The 26973-nt window shown below is 37.8% G+C and overlaps 2 protein-coding genes across 2 annotated transcripts; both read left to right on the top strand.

The window, feature by feature from the left end:
- The first annotated feature begins 1825 nt into the window (after positions 1-1825).
- On the top strand, positions 1826-17281 carry frg1 (FSHD region gene 1). Its single transcript, XM_074629546.1, has 9 exons — positions 1826-1975; positions 4111-4178; positions 6185-6307; positions 10436-10493; positions 10843-10957; positions 12418-12522; positions 12725-12816; positions 16209-16319; positions 17117-17281. The coding sequence occupies exons 1-9, from the start codon at positions 1917-1919 to the stop codon at positions 17151-17153; spliced, it is 768 nt and encodes a 255-aa protein (XP_074485647.1). The 5' UTR covers positions 1826-1916; the 3' UTR covers positions 17154-17281.
- Positions 17282-19138: 1857 nt separating this feature from the next.
- On the top strand, positions 19139-26701 carry asah1b (N-acylsphingosine amidohydrolase (acid ceramidase) 1b). Its single transcript, XM_074629545.1, has 14 exons — positions 19139-19293; positions 19442-19488; positions 21335-21425; positions 21503-21589; positions 21694-21772; positions 21864-21938; positions 22030-22075; positions 22165-22309; positions 22442-22496; positions 22599-22680; positions 23530-23661; positions 24745-24868; positions 25822-25878; positions 25976-26701. The coding sequence occupies exons 1-14, from the start codon at positions 19225-19227 to the stop codon at positions 26063-26065; spliced, it is 1179 nt and encodes a 392-aa protein (XP_074485646.1). The 5' UTR covers positions 19139-19224; the 3' UTR covers positions 26066-26701.
- The last annotated feature ends 272 nt before the right edge of the window (positions 26702-26973 follow it).

Genomic DNA, 26973 nt, shown 5'->3' with positions numbered 1-26973 from the left:
TATTAAAAAATCACTCAAAGCCTCAAAGGTGCAGATTAGGAAAAAACAGTAGACCTGTGGGATGATTGTATGAGTATGACTATCTGCTCAAAGACCACCTGCATTATTCCCATCCACTTTCACTGGAGTTTCACTCTCCTCTGGTCACATAGGTAGAGATATCCTAACCATACATGACAATAACTCAAGAACACAGATAGTGGTAACCATGGGAATCTAAATAATGTAAATAGTGTGTGCTGGGGATGTACCAACACGTTCTCATCCCAACTCGTCATATACTGGTGCTTTGTCAGACCCCTTTGCGTCACGTTTCAGTCGCAGTAAACGCATGCTTAATGTTGTGAATTAAACAAAAACACTTGCTTAGGTTCAGGAAATATAATTATATATAGGTTTGGGAAAAGGCAACATGGTTGGGCTTAAAACTACTATATTTGTACAGCGAAAATGACACTGGAAGTCGTGAACACGGGACAACGAACAGCTGATTGTAACATGAAAGTGGATCTGAACAGTGGTCTCCTGGATGAAAGCCTTGTGTTTGTGCGTCTCTTTCGCTCTTTAAACGTCACCACAGCACTTTCCCTGGGCATTTAATTTTGATGCGGATGGGTTTACATTGCAGTTAATGGAAAGACCGGTATATCTAACATCAGACGGCTGTGACAAAGCCTCGGTATTTGACATCCTGGGAATGAGAACGGGCTAGATGTGCAGTGCCATGACCGGTTATGTAATTCATATGGACGAGGGGTGACCTAGAGGTTTTTAAGTACGTCTGAAAATGAATGTGTGTCTATAATTCCCAACCTATTCAGTCTGGATTATATCAACCAATATTATTTTTTTCCATTTAATATAAAGTCCTAACATCACCAAAAGTTTCGATGAAGATATCTTTTTTCACATTCCATCATCTTTATTTTCAGCAATGCACAGCTCTCTTTATTTTAAAACATTATAAACATATTTACACATTTATTTATTTTTAAAATTCTTTCTAGGTGTATGTTATATATCTATCTATCTATCTATCTATCAATTCAATTCAATTCAATTCAATTTGCTTTATTGGCATGATTGTCAGGTGAACAATATTGCCAAAGCGTCAATTCAATAATAAATAAAAATAAAAAAAGAACAAAATAAAAACAAAAACATATGTATATACGTATATATATATATATATATATATATATATATATATATACATATATACAACTCATTAAGCAAATTACAATATATAGATATTTAAAAAGAACATGCATGTAAATGGAAGAAAACAACAAAGAAGTAATTAATGTTTTTTGTGTCAATAAAACAAACAAACAAATACAAAACAATTAATAACAATATATTGCATTATCAAAGGATAAATGTAAAAAAAACAAAAAAACAAACATGAAGTAGAGGAGTAAATAAAAGGCAGAGTGTGAGATACATCTATTATTATGTGGTTGTCCCTTAGGCTGTGACATGCACTGTCTATCTATCTGTCTGTCTGTCTATATATCTATCTATGAATTACAGTATATATATATATATATATTAATTACCATATAATTGTATTGAATTGTATCACCTCTATTACACAGTGTCAACAACAATTAAAATAGTTTGACAAAAATTAAAGAGCTATTGTTTTTATAGGATATTAGAATACTATTTTCTGTTGACTGTTGTATTGCAATACAGTGTACACATATTTCACATTAAGTCACTCAGTGTAGCCTTCAGTATGAATGATGTTGTTTAGGTTGAGTAGTAAGGTCAGTAAGGTGTTCATGTTGCTTACCGTAGACTGATCGGTTGGATGTGTTTTGAATCAGACGTTGAATGTCCCTCCGCGGCCGCCGTACTCCTGTCTCTGCAGCCTGGTAGCCGTGCTAAGCTAACTACTAGCTTGGTGAAGAATGGCTGAATATTCTCACGTAAAATCCACCAAACTGGTTTTGAAAGGTTCTAGCAAAGGGTAAGTGTTTCTCTTTTACTTAGTACCACTAATCGCTGCCATCTGCAGTATTACTCACGGCTAACAAACTGGGTTTATGTAGCTTATGCTAACGCTAGCTGAGGCTAACACGTTATTGTTGCCTGACTACGTGAAACAGACGTTAGTGTTCTAGAATACTGTTTATTCCTCTAGCAACCGTTGCTAACTGTTTAACTATCACCATGGTGACACACTCAGCTGTTAGCTAACACGTCATCGTCTTCTTTAACTAGTTAGAACAGTGGTTCAGTTTTACCTGAAGAAGCTGACGTTACTGTGTCTTAAAGGAGGTTTAGCGTCAGCAGAATCGTTAGATAACCTGAGGTCAAGTATTTCAGGTGCGTCGGTAATGATGGAGATGCCTGAGCAACATAAACAACAGGTAGGCACAGTCTCACAATGATTCATAACACATAGCTACCTACACCATGAGATCAACACCAAACCTCAAACCCTACAAAGAACAAGAAACAACTCTCCTCAAGAGCTAATCAACGTGGTATCAAACAATTGTTTAGTTAGAGTTCAGCTGTGGCAAACTGTTGATTTAAAGTAGAAATATTAGTCATAGTAGACAGAGCATATATTAGTGAAGCCCAAGAAACTGTTCTGAGAAAACACCACATCTCTAGAGTGTAAGTACATTGTGAAGTGGAACATTAATAGGGACTACTTTCACTCTTCCTAGAGCAACCTGTGAATAAAAACAGGATAGTCAGATTGAGAGGATAATTACAAACAACCACACACACAGAAATACCAAAAACTTTAAAGGGACTGTTTGTAAGAATCAGAATTGCTTGTTAACAGCGACACCTGTGGTCATTAAATCAACGAAAATCAGCGGTTCGCGCTTGCTCGCTCTAAATACACTTGAACGAGCATCGCTCAAAACAGTGAAGCGACACACGTCAGCTAAAACCACAATATCACTCTATATTTCACCTGCCTGGCAGTAATGTTAGCTGACCAGACGGAGGTCTCTCCATGAATCACTGCTGATCCTAGCGTTGGCTTTTCCTGCCTCAGCCTCCCGACCGCGGCCGGAGGAAACAGGGGAGACACCGGCACCCGGTCGGAGACCAGGATAGCGTAACTCGTTGCAGAGCCCCGTCACTTCACAAGACACGGGAAACCTCTGTTGGTCTGGAGGAGCTGCAGCATTTATTTCTGCACAAACGTCCACTGTACATTCACTAGATATTCTCAGAGCTAAACAAACTCTTCTGCAGTGTGTAGTGTGCGCGCATGAACGTGAGGTGGAGCGAGGCAGGCAGAGGAGCAGAGGAGCAGAGTACAGCAGAGACTCCGGCCCTGGAGACCAAAGCTACGGTCTCCCCCTCGTACTACGACCGCCGCAAACACTGTTTTGCAAGACGGGCTTCACTAGATATAACTTTGTGGTTTTGGTGCTTCCGTGTAGTTTGTGTTGGAGTCTGAGTCTGACCAGCGTAGCCACACGCGACGGCGCATGGGACACCGAACTGGATTTATTTATACGTGTAAGAAGTTACAAACAGTCCCTTTAACCTTGTAATCTGCTTTATTTTGAGGCATTTCTGGGTTTCATATTTACAGGTAATAATTTACAAATAAAAAACTTAAAATTCACTTTATTATTGTGAGGTAATTTTAATATACTGTCTACAAAAAAATCAATTTGTCTTGAATTCATGTTGCAGCACAACAACATTCATTTAAAGAGTAAATTCATACCCTTTTGAACATCATTTTTTTGCTGACGTCCAGCGGGTTAACCTCTCATCTTGCTGCAGTGATGTACAGGTGTACTCCAGGACCCTGTGACATCACTGTTGGATTGAAACTTTTAAATCAGACCGGGCAGTGAAACACTGCTTTTTCCTCCTGGTGTGAAGTTACTCTTTAAAGTCAACAAGGTTGAATACTTTCTGAAGGTCCTGCAGCTCATGCCCTAGAGATTCATAATTCATATTGAGGAAAAAAAATCTCACAGTTGCATTTTCAAGGAAAATATAATCAATTTCCATTACCATAACCTGACAGGTTAGTGTATGCTTGCAAGGCCTAGCTGTGCAATTAAAAATTTAGCAAGCTAATTACTAATAAAGACATTTTGTTCTATTTGTTCACAGGAAAAAGAGGAAGCATAAAGATAAGAAGAGAAAAGCAGGAGATGACGAGGAAAAGGCTGATATCGTTGGTATGTGTATATACTGTATTTCTAAATTGTAGGAGCTAACCAAAGACTTTTGATATCCTGTTCATTTTTCCATTATATAGGCACAATGAGTAACATGTATAACAATGTATAGACTACAAAAAAATAATCCCTCTCAATCATCACTTATGACCCAATAGAAGTGTGTGGTGGTGTGTGTGTATCTGTAGAGACTCTGTCCTCAGCTTGTATTTTCTCTTTTCTTTTCACTTTGCTGTGTTCAGGATGTTTCTGGGCATTTCTCTGCCTCTGCCTCCAGCTGCCACTCCTCAGCCTCTTCTCCTCCCACAAGGCTCTGTTCTGCCCGGGCTGACACTGTAATCAGTGTCGTCAGAGTCAGAAGCTCAGGAAGCTCCACTAAATTCTCCTGTCTGCAAACAGATACTTTGCCCATTAGCTAGCTAGACTGAAGATCGCTGAACTCGCTGGCTAGTGTCGTTGAGCCAGGGAGGAGGGACCAGCTTTGAATGTTGTGTTTTGCAAACCACAACGCACAAATCCTACCCATTCTGTTTTTACGCAGTGAATATTCTTGTAGCATGTACTGTAGATGGGTGAGACAATTATTTTTCATGCTCTTTGCAATAAGATGGGAGTAAATGAGCTTGACAAGTTAAAAAGAATAGAGTATAGAAATATCTCTCTTTGTCAAAATCAGCCAATGGTAACATTCAAGGCCCAATCAGAACTTTTTATGACCACATAAATCTAAGGTATATTTATGTGCATAATTGAAAATAATTGTTTATATACAGTAGAATCAGTATTTTGTGTTTCTATACTATTTGTCCATGGTCCAGATATTTAGCATGCTAGATATCTGGACTGTGTCTGCGAGGTATCGGCGAGCCTCTGGGCTTGTCTCTGAGCAGCTCACACATAACGCTCAAGCGCCAATGTGCGAGCGGGGAGCAAACTCCGATTTGCCTCTGATCTGGGGCTTTTGGCGGTCGGAGCGGAAAATCAGGGCTAAAGTCGTGTAGTGTGAATTAGGCATTAATCGAACCAAACACTTCCGACGCCGCTCCAGCTCCACTCTAACTAGCTTTGTTTTAGGGCCAAACGAGCCGCTATGCGGGTATTATGCAAATGTGTTACTTTGTGACATCACCACGGTACAGAAGAAGAGGCAGGGCTTCCAGCCAGGGTCTGAAACTAACTTTTTTCACTGCCTGCCACTGTGGCAGGCAAGTGTTTGATTTTGTCTGCCACCAGAAATTGTACCTGCTACTTTTGAAATCTATCTCCTTCAAAGAACTATATTAATTTAAAGTTTCTCATCAAAAACTACATTTTACAAGATTACATTTGAACATGTCATGATAACGTTATAATTTACCTTCGCCCAATACAATTTTTTACCAAATAGAGATTGAACGCATCATAATTGATAATGAACCTCATGTTTATTAGCGCCACGGTGCAGAGAGGTTTTTTTTCTCTCCGCCTTGGTTCCGGTCCCAAACATACTGAAACATGATACAGCATGCGTATGGCGTCACGTCATTGTGCATGCATCTGGCGGAAAGCATCGATACGAGGAATCGATAGTCACGGAGGCATGAGATACCAAAGAATCGGATAACTTGAAACCGATTCTCAACAGGAACTGATTCTTGATTCCCATCCCTAGCGTTTTCAGTGTCCGCTAAAGTGGCAGACGGCCTGATAATTTTAACGGCCGCTACAATTTACCGGCATTTCACGGGTGGCGGGCGCTGGGCGCTAATTTCAGACCCTGCTTCCAACGAGGCGTTTCAGGCAGTTCAGGAGCAGTGTTTCTGTGGGGAAGAGTAACTCCCTTTTGAGTGGACTTTGGGCTTTGTAAATTTGCAGACCTTTTACATGCACAAAAAAACTATAAAACGCACTAAAGGAAAGGGCACAAAAGCATAATTGGTCCTCTTTAAGGTTTCTGTTGCTTTCAAGCACACAGCGGTGCCATGTGTCATTAGACCTTATGTGACATGGGCCTTTCTGCTCACCAGGTGGTTGGTGGGCTATCAGCACCTTGGGGGAAATCACTGGAACGGTTGCCATAGAGATGCAGAACAACTCGTACATCCATGCCCTGGATAGTGGGCTTTTCACAGTTGGCGCACCACACAAAGGTAAGAAGACGCACTGGTGTGACTTCAGAATTTGTCTTTTCAGGAGTCGGGTCATTCACACAGCTCTAGTGGCTTTTACTCAACTTGATCACTTCTTCTCAGCACAGTAGAACATTTATATTATGAGGAGGGATAGTTGACTTAGTTTAACTACATAATTTTTTTTCGATTATAAAACGTTTATTTTTATGCATGAAAGAGCAGTTTGTACTAATATTTCTATTCAAGTTTTTTGAGGTATTTTTGGGTGCCATTTTCTGCTTTCGCTGGCTGAATGATGGCAAAAATTTCTACCGCTTCATGTCATATTTCTCATTCAAAATAATTGCCAGATATTGATTAATAGTAGTCCATGGAGAACAGTTATCCCATTGTCCTATTCCGATTTTACAAAGATTTTTAACCATTTATATTTAATTCCACGAGCATATCTTTAATGCTCAATTGCATTTTTAACCCAGAAGGACACATTTGTAAGTGGTTTTTTTAGGTAATGTTATGTCATGGAACATAGAATAATGCTCTAAACCGCAGCATTATGGCTGAGCAATAAGACAATATTATTGTACTTCACGTTGAATTGTATATTGATGATATGATCATGTCATGTTACCGTTTTGCAGAATGCTGTTGTCCAATTAATGGTTTCAAACAAATTCTAATAAAACCAAACTAAGTTACTTATTAGGGTCTTTGTTTCATATGTTTGAAGAAGAGCTGCAACAATTACTTGATTAATTGATAAGTCGATCAAGAGAAAATTAATCGGCGACTATTTTAATAATCAATTAATCGATAATCAAGGAAAAATGACAAACATTTCCTGGACCCAACTCCTCAAATGTGAGGATTTGATGCTTTTTCTTTGTCATTTAAAATATTCAAAAAAATATCTTTGAGTTTTAGACTGTTGGTCGAATAAAATAAGCTATTTTAACACCACCATATCACCTAGGCCTACACTATGCCATTATAATAGGCAATTTTCATTATTTTCCGACATTTGATAGGCAAAACAATTAGTCTAGAGAGTAATTGGCAGGTTAATTAATAATAAAAAGGATTGTTAGTCGCAGCCCTAGTTTGAAGAGATCCACCTGAAGGAACACATTTAATTGTATTGAACTGAATCATCAATTTGATTCATTTATATGCAATTTTGCGTAGAACTGCCATATTGTGATATATACTGATATGGAACAAGTCTTTTTATGAATGTTGTGTGATGCAGTGGCTTGGAGCACAAGACAAATTTCCCTGCGGGACAATAAAGTATTTATTGGAGTAGTTATCTTAATATATTGATCCGTATCAGCCAGTGTTACCCAGGATGATGAAGCTATATATGTAGCACAGAAGAAAAGATTGAGACTTTACCTGGGGGAAATTGCAAAACAGGATTATAATGCAAAAATAGCGCCATGTAGAATGTAAGCTGTTCTGCATCTCATTTCGCCTGCATTTTAGAGGAAGATTCAAAATTCTACATATGCTCACTTATGCCACAGTTGTACAAACTTGAGGAACTTAAAACTCAATTTTGAGGTTACATTTACTGTAGGCTGCAGGCGTTGTGGAGATGACAGGGCGGGTTTTACCTTCAGTCCGCAAAGCAGTAAGTATTTAAGTAGTAAATCCAGACACCAGACTAAAAAGGCTGAACAGGGGTTGAGTTAAGGGTAAGGACAGAGCCAACTCTGAGTTTTCACTCACTCCTGCCTCCGGGGCACTTCTGAGGGAGTGGTGCTCATTGAAACAGTTTGCCCGTAAAGAGACACTACTGACAATTAATTCAGCACACGTTTTGTGAGAACCAGTGAAAATGGCTGGAAGATTGTAACATCCCAATTCCCTTAGTGGGTCCTCATCCTCTGCATGCACATAAGCTCATTTCTAGGAGATGAAAGAGGATGCGAGAGCAGTATAGAAAGAGAGATTAGAGATTTTCCCCACTTTACTGGATTTTCTGCACAGGCACCGCGGTGTGGATGATACAGCGTTTTAGAAGACTGCAGAAAAGTGTTCACAGCCACTTTCAGGTCAGAGGAAACATGCTGATGTTCTCTTACCAACTCCGAGGTTCACCATCTGACATATTCCAGAGATAATCAGCCCTTTGAAGAAGCAGCTTGTGTCACATTTTAGCTCTACTTTATTAATGCTTTCCTCGTTAATGTCTCGCAGGCTCTGCTCTCCCTTGACCTGATGTCTGTATGACGCAACTTTGATTTATTGTAAAGGTCTGGAAGTGACCTAATCACAGGCAGGTCACTGTTATGAAATCATGAGGAACCCAGGGAGACCTCTGTATAAAGGAAAGCATTATTTAAATGCAACACAACAGTTCGTTTCATATCTTATTCCAAATGTCTCAGTGCTGGTGACATGGACCCAGATCAACACAGCGCTACGTAGCCAGAGGGTTTGCATTATTAATTACAAGAAATGCATTACTAAAACATGAAGCAGGTCTCAAGTATAAACTTGCCATGAGACGAAATTATGCACATTTGAATACTGGCACATAATTGTTGCATAGTAATTAATTAAATACTAAATATTGTTTTGTGTGGCAAAAGCTTTTTTTAGTCTAAACTAAAAGATCAGTGCCCAACATTTGGTTATGGGTCAAACATCTTGCATCACAGAATATTTTAAAGGGATAGTTTGGGTGTTTTGAAGTGGGGTTGTATGAGGTACTTATCCACAGTAAGTGTATTACCTACAGTAGATGACGGTCCCCGGTTTGGGGAAACAGACAGGAGTTCGGCACAGGAGCAAAGCGATACAGTGCTGTGGACGGGGCCAGCAACAGAATGTATTTTAGCCACGTAAAAGAAAGACTCACCTAAAACAATATCAGTTTAAGTGTACGCTATATCTAGAACGGAAAAAAAACGTTAGAATTTAAAAAACGTTAAGCACAGAAGCCTTGCACACTGAGTCCAATGCGAGACAATTAATAAAATTAAATGGATGCATTGGATAGCGGTAGTCCCAAACGGGGCTAATGAATGATTGACATAAGCAAGAAGCTATTGTTTAGCTGCCCAGGGCGCAATCATTTCTGTCTAATCTTTCCTACATCCTTTGTCTTGTGACCATCCCTGATTACAAGCTGTTCTGCAATCACCTTTCACAATCATCTCTATATTCTTTTATTTCTTTATTGTAATGTGCTTTGAGCAGGGAGATGAAGTGAATGTTTATCATCCACTTTGGATGATGGCGTTTGCACGGACGGTGGCTCTGAGTGGTCAAACAACCCTCTTTTGCGAGGTCAATGAAAAAACGAAATCGAAACCTTTTCAGAAAACTGATGGACGAAAGTTTCGGAGTCAGCGTGTAAACGTGATTGACACAACGCCAGGTCATATTGATTTTTAAACTTGCGACAATTTCGTACGAAAAATACGGACTTGATATGCAAAGGCCTTAAGATGTGAAAATATGCTGGCTCTACATTCGGTTTTCCCCTGCTGTCTCTCTCTCTCTCTGCCTGCAGAGCGGCTCTCGTTCTTTGGAGGCAGATCATGAAATTAGCAAAATAAAATGACGAACATCGCCCAAAAAACAACTGCCGATGTACTCAGCTAATCGCAGATAGCCAATCTACTCGTCCAGTCGCCCAACTCTATTATCTGTGCTCGCTTCAAAGCAGCCAGACTCAGTTGACAAAAATAGTATAGATAAGTTTCACTTTCGGTTCAGTTCCCCATTGGAAAATATTTTAAATATAGCATACACTTAAAAAGATATTGATTTTTTTAGGTGGCTAAAATACGTTTTGCCTAGTCTACAACAGTATATTGCTTTGCTCCCGTGTTGGTACTCCTGTCTGCTTCTCCAAACTGGGGCCGTGCCGACCGTCATCTACTGTAGGTAATACACTGACTATGGATAAGTACCTCAAACAATCCCACTTCCAAACACTTAAACTATCCTTTTAACTTGGCTGTCGCCCTACTGCAACATTTTGTTGTTCCTAACAGGTAGAGAGGAGCCTCATTAATAACAAATCTAAACAAATGATAAATTCTAAATGATGGACCAATGTGAAGCCATTTAAAAAGTAAAACTAACAGCCGTAAAATCTTTAAAGGGTAAACATTGTTTTATATGTTTCAGATGATGAAGGACCCGACCCCCCAGAACAGTTTACTGCCATCAAGCTCTCAGACGCAAGGTGAGTAAGCAAAGACAAACTGCACGTTGTATTTGCATCAGCTTTAGCACCCCGCCTCTGCAGGGACTTTTATAGTGTCTAAATGTAACAAGAGTAATTTACTCTCTCCTTGTGGAGGTGTTGCCTGTTCTGGAGCTTCAGTTGTGAATCTCAGATTAACCCTTTACTGATATTATTAAACCTTTCCTGTTATGAAGATAAAATATTCTGGAAAGCCACAGAAATATATAACATATCGGCTCTCCCAATAAAAATCACAGTAGCCTGTTCTGTCTTTTTGAGGCATTGAAAAGGCTGTGTCAGTGTACCGCCATCGTAGAATTTAATTTGGTAATTCTTTCTGTTGCAGGATAGCCTTGAAGTCTGGATATGGCAAATACCTGGGCATTAACTCTGAGGGTTTGGTAGTGGGCCGCTCTGATGCCATTGGCTCCAGGGAACAATGGGAAGCAGTCTTCCAGGAGGTGAGTGGATCTTTCTAATCTTGGTGCATATGTAGATTTAACCCTGTTGACATGCAGGCCGTCTCGGAAGTCGGAACCCATGGGCTTTTGGTCTGACGACGGATAAGCCTCTGGGATCAAGGGTTTATATTTCTGGGGTTCCGGTGTAGCCAGCGTATATCCGGGCCAAGACTTCCTTTTCCGTGCGCTGCTCACTGTTTACAGTCTGACTAGCAACTTAAGATGCGAAACTGGAGTTGGAGTTGAGAGACGGTGTGTACGACTGGATTGTTTCACAAGTAGCCTGCTTAAAAGCTAATTTTAAACCAATAAAATATATGATAACAATAAAAAGCTAAATCGTTGTCAGATGATAGTCGCTGGGTTCCCAAATTGTATTTCGGCCAATGCGTTCCGCCTCTTTTGCTCTTCACATGGACTGTTTACCTGCATATATGCAATATCCGAATGCAATATGCTGTTTACATGACCCGTATCAAATTCAGAATATTAGTGGAATATTAGTGTGCATGTAAACATAGTCATTGTTGATGTTTTCTCTTAATTTCGATGGAATCAGTTAAATTACAAAATTATTGGGGCATAGTGTGCGGTCATCTTCTCTTCAGTACAAGTAGAGCTGAAACAATCAATTAGTTGATTAACAGAAAAGTAATCAGCAAATAATAACTACTATAGTCATTTTTCAAGCATAAATGCCAACATTTCACTGCTTTCAGCTTCTCAAATGTGACTATTTAATGCTTTTGTTTGTCATATATTATAATAAACTGAATAATTTGGGGTTTGGACTGTTGTCTGAATAAAACAACACTTTTGAATATGTTAACTTGGGTTTTGGAAAATTAGGATGAGCATTTTTCAATTGTGAATTGAGGAAAATAATTAGCAGATTGATCGATATTAAAAATAGTCATCACTTTTACCTGTAGGTACAATTAGTGCAAGACAGCATGACCGTGCAAAGAATGCAAGAATGAATATTGTATAGATAATGTAACAAGAATTATACTTATTAGAATGTATTTGTATACGTTTTTTTTTTTATTTCCATGGATGCCCATTTGAACAACAATTTGTATTTGAAACAAAAGCACATATTTTTTTGCAGTAGTGGCACATCATGTAAAAAGGGACAAATTTTTTTTTCTCCTGTCCCCCTGCCTTTCACGGCTCACCTCATGGCTGATTAGAGTTTAGCCCGTGAGAGATAGCACTTAGCGGTAGTAGCAGTAAAAGCAACTAATTCATTATGCAGAATGCATCTACCTTATTATCATTGTAGCGCACCGCTTGCCTTGATGCTTTGTTGAACCTATAAACAACCCGCCCGGCACAACCTTGAGACTCTTTTACATCAAATATCAGGCAACCTTTCATGCCTGTCACAACAATCAATCCCACTGCAATTCTATCTAATCTACTGCCTCCTCCTCTGTTTTCTTCCTGGTCTGCCTCAGGGCAAACTGGCTCTCATGGCAGCAAATAGCTGTTTCATCTCCTACAGTGACAGTGGGGACATCGAGGCCAAGAGCAAGACAGCAGGGGATGGCGAGATGGTGAAGGTGATGTGTAAATTGTGTTCTTCCACAAGGTTGCATGTTAATCCTTTTCATTTTAAGCATGCACTCTCTGTGGGGTCCTGACTGTTGAGATGGAAGGGGAAAATGTTGTGTGACCTCACTTCAGGGGGTTCCAGGTATTGATATTTAATACAAAACTTCTCCTGCTTTCTGTTTTTTTTTATGTTCCCTGAATGATGAGCAGATCAGATCGAGTGCAGAACAAGAGGTCAAGCGTAAAGATGAGATTGCAGAAGAGGACAGAGGCAACGTGAAGTCTTGCGAGGTCAATTATGTGTACGTAACCTCCACTATGTATAACTTCAGTTCTCACTTAATACACAAGCAGCCCAGTCAATAACAAATGAGGGAAACCCATGTTGGCTTCTCTCTGCATTCAACTTTCAAAGTAACTGTCTGCCATTCTTTGCTAGGTCCAGTAAGACCCTTTTGTGCTGCATTTAAGGTGAAATTTATGAGCCTGTCAGAAGTTCTTTCACCCAAATACTTCTTCCTCTGCATTAAAATGCCATGCCATTTTCATACAATGAGAAACGTGTGCCCTGGCTGCTCTCCAGTCACGGCGTGTTTATTTATATAGCACATTTCAACAACAAGGCAAATCAAAGCGCTTTACATAAAACATTAAAAGCATCAAGACAGAAGTGCAAAAGAAACACATTATAGACGGACATTTAAATACAATTAAAAACAGTCATTAAAAAGCCGAGACAATAGAAAATAAAAACAAGATAAAATACGAGAATAAAAGATACACAGTATGCAGTTATGCTATCACACACACAGTGTTGCATATATACAGATACAAACAGTATAAACAAGCACACATACAAACAATTAAAAATTTGGATTGGATTGTAGGGGTCTCTCTTTCTGGGTCACAAGATGAGCTGTTCAGTTGTCATGGAGATGGCTTAGTTGTTATCACATGACATACATTGGACATGTGATAATTGGTTCGCTACAATGCCTCATAAAACATCCATCTAGCCATTTAGATGTTGTGAAAATAATTTTTAGTTACTAGAGTGCTGTATGATGATGATGTATTTTTGTAGGCCAACCAGGAAGTTAGCATCGCCCTGGTTCCCTAGACAAAAAGCCAATGGGATTTTTCCATTGGGTTTTGGATTATTGCAGAAAATAAGATCTGTGGCAAACAAACATTTATGATACTTATATGTTTTGTTCAGCAAGATAATCTTCACAAATGAACACCACTGTTATGATTTTTGAAGTGTCAATGCAATCGCCAGAAGTAAAATGCTAACGTTAGGCTATAAACAACGAGTATACACAACGAGGCGGTAAAGGTGGACGAGTCGGCGTGATGACGTTTTGTAGTCTCATTTAGCCGCTTGTTGGCAATCGCCTTATTGACGACATGTAAATGCTTTAAAATTCTCGAGTGGGATATTTACCGACGTATTTTATATTGTAGAACAAAACGTTAAAATCTCTTCAGCTTGTGTTAACCACAGACCTTATTTCAGGCATCTAACTAAAACCCATTCAAAAAACCCATTGACTTCCAGACAAGGGAACTGGAAGAACAAAATGCTAACTCATTTCCAGGTTTTAGGACTCAATCCTGCAGCACTCTATAGCTTAAAAAATATATAGAATGAATTTATTGTCAGTGTGGCACACACTGTATCTCTTGCAGTTTTTGTTTCTCCTTTTTTAAACCCTGGAAGTGACTTTGAAGTGGCATTTGCCTTTAAGCTGTTGTCGCATTGTATCAATAATCATACCGGTGTTTCTCAACAGCTTGATGTTTTGTGGTTTAAGCCCTATACCTTTCAGCCTCCTCTGAAATGAGCGCTAAAGCACTTTATTGTGATTGAGGGGAATTGAGGGTGATTTCCTTCCCATTATCTTCCCATTGTGTCGGCCTGTACCGACAAGATTTTGACAACAAAATCACTGGATGTGAGATGACTCCTTTGAGCTACCGCCTCATCAGTCCCGCGCCTTTAAAGATGCAATTGATGGTCTGCTGTTAGAGCGGAAAGAGAAAGCGGGAAACACCGCATTTCAGCTTCCGACGCTGCAAGTGTTTTATATATACTGCCCGTCTGCAACCTATTAAGTTCCAGGCAATATGTCTGAAGCTCTTTTTTTGCTTGGCATGCGTTGGCTTGTGTTCCCGCTCTATTATTTGTTTTAGATGAATGCTGGGGAAATGGACTCATCATGTTGACATGTTGATAATGGCTGCCCTTGAGCCTGTGTCTTGATGTAGTGTTTAGCGTCTAAAATGCCTTTCAGGATGGAGTGCAGCTTGGGAATCATAAAACACAGGCAGAGCAAAGAGAGACTAAATATCAAAGAAGTTTCTGACTAGATGGCTCGCTTGTTTATGGCACTGCTGTGGTAGATATTTGAACATATTGTTAAGATTACTTGCATTTAAATATAAAATAATATAATTATAAATGTTTTAAGATGCACATTTAAGGGGAAACACTACAGGTGAATAGGTTATTAGATACTTCGTTCTATGTTTAATGAGCAAATGAGGCGTTATCTTATCATATATGTGCTATTTTGCATACATTTCCAGAACAGAAATCTGAACGTTGGATAAAGCCAGGTTCAAAATTCTTGTTTCATTTTGTTGACATATTAGAGTCAAAGGTTTTTACGGAGGGAAAATCTCTTTTTATTACTCCGTAAAGCAGAAAATTCTGTCAACAGTTGTAAAAAAAAATCCATTTTCACCATGTTTTTTAAGGATAAAATGTTTTATAAATCAGGCTATGAATGATATATGAGCAAACTCCTCGGTAAAAAAAACCTTCAGAATATAGATAGGAATGAAATGGGAAAGTTTGGTGTATGTAAGTGCCACTGAAGTGGAGAAAATACTCATTATGAGAAAACACCCTTTAAAGATATGTGTTATAAAATTCCATACATTTTGAAGACACTACAGGTGAATACGAAAACATTTTTTTTACTAATAAATATCACCATGAAACTTCTCCAGTTGATTGCTTACATTAAGACAATTATTTTTTGTAATTAAAGTTTTCTAAAAGTTTATGTTTAACTATGTAAATGAGACATTATCTAATGGTAACTTTTGGTGAATTTAGGAGAAATCTACAGACTCAAATAGACAAAGTAGTAAAATAAACACCTAAATGTGTATTTTGGATGTTTTCTTTCCACTAATCTGAAAGAAGACCTGTTATGGAAGCAAAACAGACCAAAATCTCAAAATTGACCAGTGCTTGAAAACCATACGTGGTCCCTTGCTCAATTTCTGGTAGAGCATATTTAGATACATGTATAGATTCAAGCTGAAATTTTGATTAATAAGGAGGATATTCCAACCTCATTAACTAATTCCACTTCCAGCCTTCATTGAATATTTAAATAATAGTGCAGTATATATTGTTTTGTGGCAGCTGGTCGGCTTGGACATTTAGATATTCTGCTTTAGTTAGTATTTGGGCTCATTGTTTGGATTTTTTTGGTCAAAGATTTACTGTAGCTTCTTAGAGCCTCAGTGTCAGCTCTCAAAAGAGGATAAATTGTGAAAATGTCAATAATTTTGAGGGTGAGGCTCTTTTTGTGTGTGTGTGTATCGGGTGGTGAGTCATTTGCCTTTACACATCCTTTTTGTAATAATCTGATTAATGTTCCTGTGTGAATTACAGGAAGAAGTTTCAGAGTTTTCAAGATCGGCGGCTCAGGGTTAACGAGGGAGACTCCTCCACGCTAAAGAGAGCCAGAACAGACGGGAAGTTTCACGAAACTTTGCTTGACAGGTGCGGAAATAAGATCATTACAATTTTATTATTTTTTTCTTATCACTCTTCCTTAATTGTTCCTTCATGTATAAAGGGAATTTATACATCAAGGTATAAAATCAAGCTGCAAATTCCTTGTTTTCACTCAGTGTTCAATTTGTGCTAAATATATACAGTAATCCATCAAAGCTCTGTGAAATACAAGGCCAATAAAAGGCCAATAAAAGTCTGGCATTTGAGTTACATTTCTGAGTAATATATCCACAACATATGAAAGTAACTAGGTACACTTTGCAATGTTTTAATTGACTTCCAGTTCACTGAAATTTCTTTAATGTGTGTTCATAAAAAATATAGAAAGGATACCTTTAAATACTTATGAAGAGTTGCTTTTGAAAAATGTTCCTCTGTTTTAAAAAAGAAAATACAGTTTAAATGTTAAGCTTCAACTGAAAGGTTGAGGAAAAATAAAATAATATGCGCAGTATAAAAGGCAAGATGGTGAATACATTTCTAAATTATGTTTCTGCTGTTGTAACCGTTACCCTTAATCACGTCTTCCTACAGTGATATATTAGAGAGATTTGTGTAGATCCAGACAAAAATGTTACATTAAGCGTAACACTCACTGCAATGGGACCAGCGTCCATACATTTTTTTACGTGTATTACTCAGCAACATATATTTATATTTTAAAAAAGGAAATATGCCACAGGCGTAGACATTGAATTAATAATAATAATAATAATAATAACAGAAAATAGATTGATTGCAGGCACATACTGTAACACTGAATGTCTTTCTTTTCATTACAGGAGAGCCAAAATGAAAGCAGACCGGTACTGCAAGTGAAGGCTCAACTTTGTAGAATACTGCCATGTCTTTGTAAATGTCTTGATTTTAAAGATTTGGCCATTTAATGTAGTATGTTTTTTTGTTTTGTTTTTAATATTTTGAATAAAAGGACATGGTCAAATCAGTTTCATTGGTCTTTGTGTATTTTTTATCAGCCAGCTGAATTCATCTTAATGGAGATGTTTATAGAATTCAGATGCCCCATTGACCTACAGTATGCTGTGTAAATGATTAACCGTAATTTCACTTTGCTGTGGAGAAACTGTTTGTTAAACCTTTGGTTTATAGGATGTCTCATGTTTAGTGTATCAATGGTGGAAGAGGTACACAAATCCTTAAAAACACTGATACAACTCTAAAATACAAAGAAAACAAGTAAAACTCACTTTAAACCCCACTGAAGTAGAAGAACAGAAGTATTATCAGCAAAACAATTTAAAGGATCAAAAGTAAAAGCACTCGTTCTGCAGACTGATTCCCCTTTGATTGATGTATTCTATATTACGTTATTAGATTGTTAATACTGTATACTTTACACATACAGTTTGGTGGTTTTGTCCTGTGGTTCCCAACCTAGTGGTCGGGCTCCCTCCAAAGAGACACAAGATAAATCTGAGAAGCTGTGGGATGATTAATGGGGAAAAATCAACGGTCTATGAGAAAAAGTAGCTAAAGCTGTCAAATAAATGTAGTGGAGTAAAAAGTAAAATATTTCCCTCTGAAATGTAGTGGAGTAGAAGTATAAAGTAGCATTAAAGTGGCAGTAGGCAGTATGTTTTTGGCATCATTGGGCAAAGATTCCATAATAACCTTTCAGCATATTGTAATTCAAGTGTTCTGAGAGATAACTAGACTTCAGCACCTCATCATGGCTCTGTTTTCAGGCTTTAGAAAATCTAGCCTGTGACGGGAGACTTTGACCAATCACAGGTCATTTCATTGAGAGAGCGTTCCTATTGGCTGTGCTCCGGTCATGTGACCGGTACTTGGCGTTCCTTCACCAGATTTCACAATGACGTCACAAACTTTCTCGTTTTACACTACAAGATGATTCTGAAAACATTGGAGTCGAGAAATAGGCATTAACGTAACATAATATTGATTCATATTTGATCAGCGCTACCTAGGTGACCGTTTGGTCGGAGTTCCCGAATGATTGACAGCCAGCTCTCATAGACAGCAGATGGACAGCAGACCTCAGATCAGCTCTTACTGCTTGTTTTTCTCCGGTCTGTGAAATCTTGCAGATGCCGTAAGGAGCACTGGAGGACACAGAGTCACATGGGTTTTTTTTCAGGTCACCTGTTTCATGTACTACTGTAAGGATATAGCGACCGTTTTATAAAAATAACTTTTTTGTAATCATATTTGCTCCAACCTCGCCTACTTCAGCTTTATATGGAAATCTGACATCTGGAATGGAAGTCCTTCAAACAGCCCTTCAGTATACAGTATGTACTTAGTTACTTCCCAACACTGGTTTGTATATGTTGTTTATGTATATCTATTTTTCTTCTTCTGCCTTACCACCCACTCAAACCATTTGGAGCTCTATTTACTTTGAGTCTTTGTTGTGCAATAAAAATGTGGACTGGGGTATTAACAAACTTTTGATCACATAGTATATGATGTAAAGTTACTCTGTGAGGCAAAACACAGGAAACGATTACATGCAGACAGTCGTATCCATGCTTTTAATAGACATGCAGGTGTCACAGGAGGAAACAATAGCAGTCAACCATATGAGTGGTCATGTGACCCTATTTTCACTTCCGCATGGAACCAACCACTCTGATCTGTTTCGAGGGGTGTTTGTGTCGCTTAATTACTATTTTTTTAATCAAAAGGCTCTCGATTTTATTACAAACAAAATAAACAAAATTCTCAATTATACGATTTTATCTACAACGCGTGTGAATATCCACTCGTTTATTTGTACAAAAGGCGTGTAATGTCCCTTTAACAACTTCCGGTTTCCCCTCTCTTGCATAAAGTCAGGTCACCGTCACGAGGTAAACAGAAGCAGCTTCCTGGTCGAGCAGCAGCAGTCTGAGTGAACTCCTCCAACATGGGTCTCTGGGTTTTACTAAGTTTAGCGGCTTTATTTACCGTCTCATCGACACAGTTTATCCCCCCGGTAAGAGACATGTCTGTGTGTTCATTGTGTTATTTAACTGAGTTATTGGACAAAGCCTAGGTGTGATGTTGTTGCCTAACATGTGGAGCTGTGTTGATGTTTCTACTCTGAAGTCACTCAGAAACCTTTAATATTCATGTGTTTACAGTATACAGAAGACTGTCTGGCAGACATGTATCCACCAAAGGGTCCCACGTAAGTAACATTAGACTGTAAAAGTCCTGTTTAACTTATTTGGTTGCTGTTTAACTGTTTGTGATGGATGATTGTTTTATAATGTCTCATAATTGAACTCTGCTGCCTTCAAGTGCTCCTCGTAAATCTGAAAACTCACAACTTCACAAAGTTAACAGATGCTGCGTTTTTGATTGGGGAAAAAAAATGGAAATGGACATTATAGATATAATTTGTTTTCCTGTTTTGTGGGCTGCTGTTTATTTTAATAAGCAAATATCACACAGCCTCTACTGGAAAGAGAAAATGAACATTAGGAATGATTCATTAACTGATGTTGAATAATTAATTGGGCAATCCACCAATCTTACACAACTAGTGTTTACACATCACGAGGATCTCTGAAAACACTGTATAATGTGTGCTATGATGACTCTTGTTAATAAATTGGGTAACACTTCATTTTACAGGTCCGCAATTTTCATGATAATTAGGTGATAATTAGCAAGTAACCTATTTAAAATTTCTTTGGAATTACTGCACAAATTACTCCAATATTTACCTCAAAAATTACATTATTATAAACATAATTATATACTGCTATTTCCCAATAGCTGATAATTTATTTAATACATTTCCAGGAAAAGAATACAAAGTTAATTGATTTGCTTTATTTCCATGTCTGCTGATAAATAGATGACAATTGGCAAATAAATTATTTGAAAAAAACAAACTCCCTGAATCATGACATCAGCTACCAGGTTACATTTGTGTAGACAATAAGTCACACAATGATGAGATTTGTGCCTGATCATAAGGGTCTTCTATTAGTTTTGGTTTTCCACCTTAGATGAAGAGCAGCGCACAGCCGCTTCCATTATATGCTATTTTACTATATCAGTATTAAATAATGTTTACAATAAAGTCATTTTCAATAAATTTTTGAAGTAACTATTGGGGTAATTTCAAAGTCATTTCAAAGAAATTTCAAATAGGTTACTTTTTAATTATCACCTAATTACCATGAAATTTCCGGACCTGTAAAATGAAGTGTTACCATAAATTGATAATTTAAGTCATTTATCAAACATAAATGTTAAATATTCGCTACTAAATATTTCTCTATTATATCATTGCAATCTGAATATCTGTGAGTTTTGGACTGTTAGTTGTGCAAAACAAGCGATTTTAAGATGTCAACTTGGGCACTGAGAACTTATGTTTTCAATATTTTTATTTTGTATACTAAACAAGTAATCTAAAACATAATGGAAACTGATAATAGTCGTTAGTTGTAGCCCTACTGTGCTTCGAGACAACAGATCTGCAACAGAAATACATTTCAAACTGGGTGCTTGGAATTTGAAAGGTGTGGGTGTAACAAAAAGCTATTGAGTAATCGGGGAAGTGTAGGATCTAGTGTTTTCGACTTTGACCCATAAAAGCAAATAAAGGCAGAATATCTTGGCGTCTGCTGCACCGAGTTTGACGACCACTCTTTATTATTTGTCTCTTGCATGTCCCCCAAATTTATGGAAGTGCAAGACTAAATTAGTTAGGTTAGATGTGTGCTTTCTCTTTAGAATAAATGTTCACATGACAATGACTACAAAATGGTTGGAGATTAATTTAACTAACAAATCAGTCGTCTATTTGTCTCCACACTTCGATTAAAGTGAGGTTTACATGAGATAGAATTAGCCTGCATGGCCTCAGCTGTTGTATTACAGTATAACTCCAGAGGCATTACATTTCAAGTTAATTCAAAACATAAATAAAAGTCACGTCTAGTCAGATGTTGTGAATAGGATGTTTTCATTTGCACCGTTATGCTTCAGTAGTTTTACAGCTTTTTCTTCTTAATCAGGTTCAAAGGAGCGGTCAGTTGGTACACAGTGGACCTCGACTCACCGCCCAGCAAGAGATGGACGGCTCTAATTACTGACAAAAAAACGGATGTAAGAATGAAGAAGTATTTTAAACTCGTCTCACAGAAATATCACATGTTGTTTACTGACGTTTTCTTTCTTTGAAGCTGGTCAACATGATGCAGGCCATCAGAGACTTGGCTAATGCTTTTGTGCCCAGTGGAAAGCTGGTTGAGCTGGTTGACGTCACACTGGTGAGTGTTATTTCTCTCTGAACTATGTTTTCCTTAGAAATAACTGCCATATTTTTGTCACTGACGGCTTTATGACTGCAGTGTGTTTTTATAATGTTCTGCAGCCTTTGATGGTGGACACACTGCCAAACCCTTTCGGTGATGAAATCAAAGGAATTGCAGCTGTTTCAGGGATTCCTCTTGGTAAGAAAACACATATTTAGTAACTGTTTTTAAAAATGTTTGACGTCTGTCCTTTTTTTATAATTGTTTTTCTTCATATTTCATAATCTAGGTGAAGTCGTCTTGTTCAACATCTTCTATGAGGTGTTCACTGTGTGCACATCAGTTGTTGCAGAAGACATTAAGGGTGGGTCATCGTCCAGAATCAGATTGATTCATTTACTTTGAAATAATGTTATATCAGCACTGAAAGGTTTTTGTGCTTTGCACTCTTACAGGTAACCTCATCCATGGTAGAAATCTGGATTTTGGATTATTTATGGGGTAAGGAATCACACTTTTTTAAGCTTGATACTCTTGACTCTGATCCGGTGAGATAACATCTCATGAGACCGACTTGTCCCTCTTCACAGCTGGGATGTGAAAAACAAGTCATGGATCATTAGTGAGAAGCTGAAGCCTCTGGTGGTCAACCTCGACTTCAAGAGAAATAACCAGACTGTCTTTAAGTCTACGAACTTTGCTGGATATGTTGGCATGCTGACTGGCATCAAGCCTGTAAGTCATTTAGTGTCATAACTCGATTCAATCAGCATGAAACATTGTTAACATCCATGACAGCTGTTGAGTTGTGTGTACTTCTTGCACAGTTCTGGTATGTAAGAAAGATTTTTCTTCTTTCTCTCCTAGCACATATTCACTCTGACTATGAATGAGCGCTTCAGCATCGATGGAGGATACATCGGTGAGGGATTAACGGTTTTGCTCAGCACTATTTCTGCTGGCATTAGAGACGAGGACTCTGTTTTGTGACTACTTGTCTTCATGTAAATCTGTTCACGTGCAGGAATCCTGGAGTGGATCTTGGGGAAGAGAGACGGGATGTGGATGAGCTTCCTCACTCGCTCTGTTCTAGAAAATGCAAACAGGTATTCATTCCTCTTTGATATTTAAAGGTACATTGTGGGGTTTTTCGGCCATGAGTGTTGCTGTAGAGTCATGTTTCTATGAGCAGGTCCCTGTTTTATTGTAGCTTGTGTTCTTGCTGCATGCACAGTGGTGATATGATGCACATTTTCATCAAGGACAGTAATGCATTTCTATGTCTGATGGCAGTTATGTGCTGTAAAATGTCGCGGTGCACCGGTAACAGAGAAGAAGAATAAGAAAAAGGCCATAAGCTGATGAAGAAAAAGCTTTGCAAATATTTTTTATCGGTTAGAAAATGCATGCAACATGTCCGTTAGGTCTTAAGGATTTAAGGATTTAGACGATGCAATTTGCTAACAAATGTGAAAAAAATATTATCAAACTCCACGGAGTACCTTAGCATCCTGAAAAAGAAACTGCTGTTATCAATTCCATGGGAAGTTTATTAGTATAGTACAGTTCAACAACAAGGCAATTCAAATGCTTTACTTAAGACATAAAACGGCATTGAGACAAGAAACACAAGGCGATATAAAAAAAGACATGTGTGTGTATATAAAAAGGATTTAAAAGAGTAGAATAAAATAAAAGATAAAAAAGAAGCTAAATTTGAATTAAACAAATTAATCAGAAGAATAAAAACAACAGTGTACTTATATTTCAGTGTGTTATATGAATGCATAGTCCCAGGTTTAATACAAAAAAAAGGTGGTGGCAAACAGAAGTTTAAAACTATGATTTAGTTTTCCTGGATCCAGTTTTGTGATGCATAAAAACTGAATGCTGCCTCTCCGTGTGCAGCGACGATGTCTCTGCACCAACAATGAGTCTCATCCTGTTCTCACCAGCTACGAGGAAGCCAAAACTCGCCTGGCTCAGACCAAGCTGCTGGCTCCAGCTTACTTCATCCTGGGAGGAAACCAGACAGGCCAGGGCTGCATCATCACCAGGTCCAGAGAGCTCAGTATTGATGTTTTGGAGTAAGTACTGGAGATTATTCTGTACATGTAGAGCATTTTAGATTAGATTAGCCTGTATCGTCTCCCTTAGGAGAAATTTGTCTCAGGCATTCGAGAGAACAAAGGTAACACAGCAGCACACAGTTCTCCATATGCACACAATATCAAACTACAGCTAACATTCAATAACACACACAGATCCATAGACACAGGACATACTGTACATATAATGTTAAATAATACTTTTAATGTCAGCAATATAGTATGTTTGCTTTCCTGGATATAGAAATGTCCGTGGTTTATTTTTTAGTACTTAATCACCATGTATGTTTGGATTAAAAATAACAACGAATGATATATCAGCCCTGAGCAAATCAAAACCACTATAACTTACAAGATTACAATGAATTGTATCAGTGATTTATCTTGAGTTGACTGACCTTTTTGTGTGGAGCAGTCTTTTGTGAAAGTGTCACAGTGACACAGCTTTTCTTGTTTGTTCTTGTGAAACATCACTTGCCCAACCAGGAACTGGTGACTGCTTTGGTTTCAGATCACCTGATTAAACTCTATTTCACAAATCAGCTGCTTTAGTGTCGCTGCATGTCACATAAGTTTTTTTTTTTTATTATTTAATTATTGTCGTGGCTTCTTTACAAAATGAATATAGCCACACTGACCTTTAGTCGGGGTTGTGGTTTCGGACTCGCCTCTCTTTGTTTCCAAACGATAGCGGACATTCTTGTAACGTTGCATCACATTAGATTTATTTTAATCCAGGTGTCCAGTGTATAAACATTTGAAATCAATGTAAACTTTATCTTTGAAAAAAGAACAACAAAAAGAGCTTGGGATTGTAACACTATACAGCTTCTCCATTTAACCACTCTCACCTCTCCTCCATTACTCTGATCTATATGATCATACATAGGTGGTGTCATTTCCTGCCACAGTGCATATTAAAGGGCAGCAGAGTGGAGACGTATTTCTAAACTCATTATAACCAGATAAATACAGTTTAATGTCAAACACACATGAGAAAATTAATCAAACATTAATAATTCTATGAGAGCAGAAATGTCTCTAACAATTATTGTATTGCAGGATTGACGTGAAGATGGGCCGGTGGTATGTCCTGGAGACAAACTACGATCACTGGAAGGAGCCTTTGTTCCTGGATGATCGCAGAACTCCCGCCATGAAGTGCATGAACCTGACCACACAGAACGTGAGTACTGATGACAGATCTTTACTCTTTACTAGGAAAATCAGCAATACCACAGAAGTAAAGTAAACTATAAATATCAAAGTAATTACAGTAAAAAACATAGTGTGTGTGTGTATATATATATATATAGATATCTATATCTATAAATATATATATATATACACACACACACACACACAGTAACATTTATCTACAAAAATATAAAGTACACATGAAGTGATGAAAAGATTAAGACTCTAGTTTTTTCTGCATTAAAAACAGAAAAAGTAAAAACAAATGTACAAAGTGGGTCGTCCAATCAGATGAGCCGACTCTGTTTCAAGTAAAAGTCATGTGGTCACAATTTTAGTTAAGTATAAGTACATACGTATTAGCATCAAAATATACTTAAAGTACTAATTATGCAGAACGGGCCATTTCAGAACAATAAATATTATATTTTTGGATAAAAGTTATGGACACATTAATATGTAAGTATCGCTAATGTTGTAGCTGTAAAGGGGGGCTAATTTTATGTTCTTTACTGCCAGGTACCTTAAACTATAATAATCCATCGTAATTTAATTGTGGATTGTTGTTGTTAAATATATTTTGTATTATTCTGAATATGTACAAAGTAACTAGTAGCTACAGCTGTCAAATAAATGTCGTAGAGTAAAAAGTACAATATTTCCTTTGTGTAGTGGAGTAGAAGTATAAAGTAGCATCAAATGGAAATACTCAAGTAAAGTAGAAGTACCTACAAATTTTACTTAAGTAAATGTACTTCAATCACTGAATGATGACACTCGCTTCCTGGACAGAAATTGCTGTCTTTGATTTAGAGGATGTGAATGTTTGCAGATGTAGGTAAAGATCAGTCATGTGATGAAACAGGAAGGTAACTTATCAGAGTTGTACTTAAGACCTAAAATCAAAGTGGTGAGACACCTTTGATTTGTCTCTTCTTTTAGAACATCTCACTGAAGACCATGTATGACGTCCTCTCAACCAAACCAATGCTAAACAAGGTGGGTCTTGTTTTTTTTTTTACCTTTTGATTTATTAATTAAAAGCACGTAAGATTCGTTCAGTGTAAATAACTTGTTCTCACGGTGTTTTTCACAGTTGACTACATACACAACACTGATGCAAGTGTCTGAGGGAAAGCTGGAGTCGTATATCCGCGACTGCCCAAACCCCTGCATGCCCTGGTAACGGCTCAACCACTGAACCCTGATCAGTTTGTAAATACCTATCTGCGTGGAGACGCTGCGATAGAGATGAGCTCAGCTGATCTTGGGACAAAAGTTGAGGTTGTTCCTTTTTTAAATGTTTGCACAGCAACCAAATAACCTGAACCAAAGTTTGTCTTGACAGTTGTGTTTTGTTTTTTCAGACGATTCAGAAATACTTAAAACTTTGATGAAAATACTAAATCCTTCTTTTTTTTCTGTCATGAGGGAAATTGGTACGAAAGTGAATTGAACTTATAAATTCCCTCACTTACTTTTACTGTAATTATATATGTGTTATTGAGTCCATCAGTCCCAACAACTCAACATGGGCTTAGGGACCCCTGAGATGATTGCTTGTGTGTAATTCAATTAATGCAATTAATTATGTTAAATTTCTCAAATCCAGCCCACACTCACCATTTTGTGCCTCCACACTGTGGCCCTGCTATGGGTTTGTTTTTTTATCCAGATTGCAAGTAAAAATGTTGAACGGCTAAGGTAGTTACAGGTACTGTCTCACCACATGACCACTTCACACACTGATACTGACAAATGTATCTCATAGCTGACCACTTTTATTTTTAAAGATGGTTAATAAAGTGATTCCCAAATTTAAGGTTCTACTTGTGTTTCGTGAGCTGGTTATATTGTGAATTAAGTTGTTTAAGATTTCTTATTTGGGGCTTGAACTAACTATTATTTTCATTGACAATGAATCTTACTATACTATGACTTTTTATGACATACTATACTACGTAAGGGATAATGTACAGCGAGCCGGTCATTGTTGTGAAGGGGATTCTTTCACAACAATGACCCGCTAGTTGTACATTATCCCGCTTATCACACGGCTACTTACTGAAGAAATCAATATTTTGATACAAAAAT

This window comes from Sebastes fasciatus, chromosome 3 (genome assembly GCF_043250625.1).
Source record: "Sebastes fasciatus isolate fSebFas1 chromosome 3, fSebFas1.pri, whole genome shotgun sequence".
NCBI classification, from domain to species: Eukaryota; Metazoa; Chordata; class Actinopteri; order Perciformes; family Sebastidae; genus Sebastes; species Sebastes fasciatus.
The sequence above is the reverse complement of the archived record's forward strand: the minus strand, read 5'-3'. Positions and strand labels throughout refer to the sequence as shown.

What these genes read in the sequence shown, in the direction of transcription:
- frg1 (XM_074629546.1), top strand. Translation starts at nt 1,917, where the DNA reads ATGGCTGAATATTCTCACGTAAAATCCACCAAACTGGTTTTGAAAGGT. An exon ending in AGTTGGCGCACCACACAAAG is followed by an intron (nt 6,308 to 10,435) that starts GTAAGAAGACGC and finishes TATATGTTTCAG; the next exon opens with ATGATGAAGGACCCGACCCC. An exon ending in GGGATGGCGAGATGGTGAAG is followed by an intron (nt 12,523 to 12,724) that starts GTGATGTGTAAA and finishes AATGATGAGCAG; the next exon opens with ATCAGATCGAGTGCAGAACA.
- asah1b (XM_074629545.1), top strand. Translation starts at nt 19,225, where the DNA reads ATGGGTCTCTGGGTTTTACTAAGTTTAGCGGCTTTATTTACCGTCTCA. An exon ending in TGTTTCAGGGATTCCTCTTG is followed by an intron (nt 21,773 to 21,863) that starts GTAAGAAAACAC and finishes TTCATAATCTAG; the next exon opens with GTGAAGTCGTCTTGTTCAAC. An exon ending in CTCAGTATTGATGTTTTGGA is followed by an intron (nt 23,662 to 24,744) that starts GTAAGTACTGGA and finishes ATTGTATTGCAG; the next exon opens with GATTGACGTGAAGATGGGCC.